The 5,858-nt window shown below is 39.2% G+C and overlaps 1 protein-coding gene across 1 annotated transcript; it reads right to left on the bottom strand.

Moving 5' to 3' along the window:
• Positions 1-512: 512 nt before the first annotated feature.
• On the bottom strand, positions 513-5,274 carry LOC146393974 (long-chain fatty acid transport protein 2-like). Its single transcript, XM_084928648.1, has 10 exons — positions 4,725-5,274; positions 4,204-4,413; positions 3,934-4,092; positions 3,596-3,720; positions 3,241-3,435; positions 2,314-2,404; positions 2,040-2,238; positions 1,705-1,802; positions 1,343-1,473; positions 513-1,253 (listed from the first exon to the last, which is right to left on the bottom strand). The coding sequence occupies exons 1-10, from the start codon at positions 5,188-5,190 to the stop codon at positions 1,080-1,082; spliced, it is 1,848 nt and encodes a 615-aa protein (XP_084784774.1). The 5' UTR covers positions 5,191-5,274; the 3' UTR covers positions 513-1,079.
• Between the last annotated feature and the right edge of the window lie 584 nt (positions 5,275-5,858).

Raw genomic sequence — 5,858 nt, 5'->3', positions numbered from 1 at the left:
TGATGATGGTGACATTCAAAAGACACTTCTGGAACGTGGTCGGAATGTCTGTCAAAAAACTGCACAAACGCTAATGTCAGGGAAGAACACTGATCGGGTAATTTATACTGGTATTTATTTAAACTACTTAGCACCGTTACAAAGAGCTAAAATTGTCTTTACTCCAGTTTTTGCTGCCGCTGCTAATAAGGAATGAGGGATTTCTATGTATGTTGATTTACTCACTTATGTGGTTGTAAATCCAGCGTGGCAGAGCAGAGAATGAGGCCTCTTTGTCTCCTGCCTTCTCATTGGCTGACCTCCACTCCCGGTCCCTCCACCCCCAACCCCCTATAACCCCGACACTCTTCAGTTACAAGTTTTGCAACACATTCCTCGCAAACAGTGTTGCAAAAGTATCAGTCTATCAGTCAACACATTTGTGAATATTTTTTTCTGTAACTACATTTAAAACACGTGTGCAGTGTGTAGAGAAAAATATGTACAGGTGGAAATTTCAAAGTACACGTTCACATTTTTTCTACAAATTGTTCCTTTTTATTCTACAACTTCTCATATTTTGCAACAATACTTTCATACATTCTCAGCTTCTGTAACCAGTGGGTGCAGTGTGGTCAGCACCAGCTCTGCTGCCCTCTGAAGGTTTCTCCAGCAGCTCAAAAGCACTTACCCTCCACCTGCAGAAGAGTCAACTGTATGTCTTCCTCTGTTGTAACAAACACAGCCCCCCCTCCTACACCACTGGAAACTTCCACTGCTCCTAAACTCCTCTGATGAGCCCAAAACCAGCACAAAGTGTACCTCACATCCACACAATAATTCACCTATTGATTGATAAGCAGTTTACTTCAGCACACAGTCAACCAACACAGTCACCAAATAACAGTGTCGGCGATATGGGATTTATTCATATAAAAATCATTAAAAAAAAAGAAAGTATTTCAGACTAAACAGTTGAAATATAAAAAAATTAAATGCATGCCATTATATGTTAGTATATCCACAATGTAAATGTTGTTTGTCATAAATCAACACTAATCTTTTTGAGACTGACAATAAAATATCAGCGCTGAACTCGTTTAAAGCCTGAGTCTTCCTTCTGCAATGCAGTTGAATGTCTCCTGAGTCACGGGTATGTAGCCCTTATTGTCTTCCAGGTAAAACAGAGGATCCTTGATGAGAGCAGGGTTAAAACCTTCCTCTGCCAGCTTCACCTTCATCTGCTTAAAGGTGCTCGTCACTACCAATGCATCCTGCCAGAGAAAAATAAAATGGTTACGGGATTATTGCAAAAATATATGCAGATATATCTTAATGTGATCATTCTTTGGACTTTATTTACCTGTATGCGAACGAAGCGTGGTCTTGCGTAGCTGGGCAAGTAGTTTTTGACATGCTGATATAAAGCTTTGCCATCAAAGTCCATATTTTCTTTCAGTTTCAGTGCTGCCATTCCAATTCTTCCCTCATGTCCTATTCAGTGAAGGTCAAAGTAAAAAGAAGAAAAAATACCCTCAGAATCCTGACATTAATCCAAACAGTCAGAGTTTTTCCTCAGTATGTCAGAAATATGCGATTAATCTCAGAATTCCAAGAAAAAACTTCTGAATTCTGAGTTTTTTTTCTTAGAATTCTGGAAAAAAGATGTTTGTAATATTTATGAGACATACATCACAATAATCTTGCTTTTAGTGTCATTATTACCTGGCACCTTCACACCATAGACATTAGCCTCTTCAACAAAGTCAACTGCGAGCAGGTGGTCAGCCACCTCCGTGGTTGCCACATTTTCTCCTTTCCACCTGTAACAGATATAATACCACAATGTCTGTAATTCTGAAATGATATATCTCAAAATGAGGGTTTTACTGTTTTACTTATTTTTTAAATCTAGCTTCTCAGACAGTGTTACATCTATGTCAGTTTTTTATAGCAGAATAAAGTGTTTCATGTCTACTTTAAGACAAAAACACTCTCTGGTACTCCTTGTCCTGACCTTTCACCCAGATTGTCAAATTCATTTATTATGTTTCACAGACCTGAAAGTGTCTCCAATGCGGTCTTGAAAGAAGAGAAATCCCTCGTCGTCAATCTTTAGAAGGTCGCCACTGTTAAAGTACATGTCGCCCTTCTCGAACACATCTCTTAGCTTCTTCTTGTCTGTCTGCTGCTTGTCCTTGGCATAGCCACTGAAGGGTGTTCTTTTTCCAATCTTTGCCACAAGCAGACCAGTTTCTCCTGTGAGTAAAAGTAACAGCATACGTTTAAGTAGTAGCTTAAAAGTCAAGACGGCACTTTAGGAAACAGGCTCACCTCTTGGGACTTCAATACAAAATCCTCTAGAGTCTCTGACTGGCTCCTCTTTTTCTGTGTCAAACCTTATGAGGGCATATTTGCATGCCATCTGAAACAGTTTACAGATACATTGAAGAGAAAAAGGAGTTAGTCATATAATTTGCATATACTATATAGGCTGTATACACCAGCAAACATTTGAAAAAAAAAACAAGAAAAAACAAGAAAAAAGTCATGTGAAAAAGAAATTTCACCCACTCTTCACTTCAAAGATTTTATGCATCAAGACAAAATAAAATATATTAATCTGGTTTGGAATAGGTTTTATAATCAAGTAAATACAACATCAGACGAGTAACAACACATAAGATGTTACATTGTCATTATCTTTTTAACAACGATTCAGCTAAAATGCAGAAGCAGTGTGTGGAAAAAGGAATTAGCAGACAAGCAGACATTTCTGCAGTTTGCTGGTCTGGAGCACTTAAGTGTTGTGTTAACAGGATGCCATTAGGAAAGACATCAGCAGTGATCTTATAGAAGCAATTTTGATTGCACATCAGTCTGGGAAGGGTTACAAGGCAACTTCCCAAATATCGGAAATCCATCATTCTGCAGTAAGAAGATTATTCACAAGTGGCAAAAAATCAAAACAGTTTTCAGTCTTCCCAGGAGTAGACGTTTAAGTAAAATCACCTCAAGCTCAGACTTAATGTTTAGAGCAACTACAGAAAAAAAAAAGTTGGAATGGCCAAGTCAAAATCCAGACCTGAACTTCACTGAAATGCTGTGATTGGACCCTAATAGATCAATGCATAAATGAATGCTCCCAAACCTCAACAGCCTAGAATGACGTTGTAAAAAAGAGTGGACTAATTATCTTTAGAATTGAAAGAGGGTGTGTTTTGTTTTTCACATGGCTATATCTCCCAATCTACATCTTACTTTGTAGAGAAAATGTTCTCTGCCCATAGCTCCAACTTTCCCACCATAGTTGATAAAGCCAACATTCCCTTCAGTTGCTCCGTAGCATTCACGGATACAAATGTTCCCAAATCGCTCCAGGAACTCAACCCAGGTGTCTTCCCTTATTCCGTTCCCTACGGCCAGTCGGACCTTATGATCCTTGTCATTGTCTCTCTAAAAGAAGGCCAAAGGAGAGGTGCGAACATAAACAATGACCATAAGAAACAATGCTCCTGACTGAAGCAGGTTGGTAGAAATCATTAAAACAGTTTGAGCTTCTAATGCATATCCCAATATTGTCATTAGTAAATTATGACCTTAAACTTGTGTTTACCTTCGGTGTGTTGCAGAGGTAGCGCATGACCTCGCCTATGTACTGGATGACAGTCACATTGTACTTTCTACAGTCATTCCAAAAGTTGGAGGCAGAGAACTTGCTTCTCAAAACAACAGTGGTGCCTAAAAATGGAAAGATACAGAGTTCAGCAAATATGCCGCTTCATGCTAAGAGTTCAGTGTTGTAAACTCTGCAAGGTGAACTTTAGGACTTCAAAGTACAAACAATGGAAACGGGTGTAGTTTGAGGTCATGTATATGTTGGTTTAACCTGCAATAAATCCAGGTGAAATCTTGATTTGTGGTTTTATTTTTAGGTAATGTTTCATGTATTACCTTTTTCTATAGCTCCACAAAGTCCCATAAGCAAGCCAGCAGTGTGGTACAGAGGCAGATATATGTAGACAATATCGTCTGAGCGCACACCAGCAAAGGTCAGGGCAAAAGCTGGCATCCAAACCCTCTCGTGGTTAATCACAGCTGCTTTTGGAAGCCCTATAAGAGCAGATGTAGTACAGTTTTATTGTCATCCTTTTACTCAACCTCTGCATGATAATTATATGAACATAGATTAGAAGTCAAGGCCAGATAAGCCCTCGAGGTTACCTGTGGTTCCTGATGTGTAGATGTACACCGCAGGACTCTTGATGTTAATGCTGGCCCTGAGCTGAGGGGACAGGGGCTCGTCTGACTCCATCTGAATTTTGTCAGAGAGGCTTTTGATGCCGTCCACATGACAGTGCTCACGGAGGATAAACACAAGGATACCCTGCTGCTTCAAAGTGGGCAGCACCTCCTCTATTGCTCCTTGAAGGTCTGAGAGCGAGGGAGGTAAAAAGAAAAGAGGTGCTGATCAGTCATTACAGGGTTATATACAAAAATGTGTGTTTAATAAACAGACTATCATAAGTTTTAATGGTGAAATTAACAAGATATACCCATGCAACTTTAGTGCAGTCCAACCCTCCCACATAAAAAAAAAATAGTCAGAGATACAGACAGATACTTTTAAATTAATTAGACAATATGATCACGTGATATTAAAAAACGAAAGATATGCTGCACGTTTAAAGTTAATTTCATTAAAACAAACGCCAACAGCTTACTGCAGTATTTACGCAGCTTACCAGCGCCAGCGATCAGGACTTTGGCTTCACAGCAGGAGAAACAGTGCAGCAGGGATTTGGATCTTATGTTGACGTTGAGAAAGGAAGCTGTGCATCCCAGCTTGGACAGTGCGAGCCAGATCCATACAAACCACGGCTCGTTGCCCAAGAAGAGGGCTACCGTGTCCCCCTGCTTGAGGTGGGCATGCGTTAACAGAGCCCTGGCCACTTTGTTGCTTTCTCTGTCGGCTTGGCTGTACGTGTAGGAGCTTTCCTCGTAAACTATGAACTTCTTATGCGGATGCTCCGCCACTTTGTCCAGAAAACGATCTAAAAGACTGTAAAACTTTTTCTTGATTCTACTCATGCGTATACCGACATAAATGGAAAGAAATGTGTATCTTAAATCTTTCAAAAAATAAGGATTCCGGAAGTAAATCAGTAAGGGCAAGACTGCCAACGCGGTGCACAAAATATATGCAATCATTTTTGGTTTTTAAAAAAGACGAATATGTCAGACCTTCTGCTGGATTCATACATCACCTTTCAACGGACTCCAGCCGTTGGATCATTTCCGTTTACGCCTCCTGAACTTTGAACGAGTTTGAGAGTTCGAGGGGTTAAAATGGGACGACGTAACCCCCATTTGCCTGCTTTGATTTGTGAGTCTCTCTTATGTTTTTCCTTTTTCTTTCTTTTTTTCTTTTTCTTTTTTTGGCTGGGGAGGAATCACATGAACTCGATGTAGCAGTAATAAAGTATTTAAAAAAACTGAGGAATAGAATTTTTAAATACATATTTTTCTTAATAATAATAATAATAATAATAATAATAATAATAATAATATATATATATATATATATATATATATATATATATATATATAGTCCCATAATATTATTCAACTTGTTAATTGTAGTTAACAACAAGGCCATATTCAGAAATGCAGGGACCCAGGGTAATACATTTTCAACCTCATCCCAGCATCCCCTAATAGACACGGTGCTCCACCGTGTGGACGTCACCCTTTCTCTCTCTTAAGGCCGTTTTTATGGAAAAAGTTTTTTTTTGATTAAGTTGCAGTAAGCTGCGATACCAGCAGAGGGCGATATTCTATTTCGAGCCAACGCGAAAATAGTCGTTGGAAGACGTTTA

The sequence above is a fragment of the Perissodus microlepis genome, chromosome 1 (assembly GCF_051167445.1).
Source record: "Perissodus microlepis isolate ML-2025 ecotype Zambia chromosome 1, ASM5116744v1, whole genome shotgun sequence".
NCBI classification, from domain to species: Eukaryota; Metazoa; Chordata; class Actinopteri; order Cichliformes; family Cichlidae; genus Perissodus; species Perissodus microlepis.
Note: the sequence above shows the minus strand (reverse complement) of the source record. Positions and strands in the feature narration are given on the sequence as shown.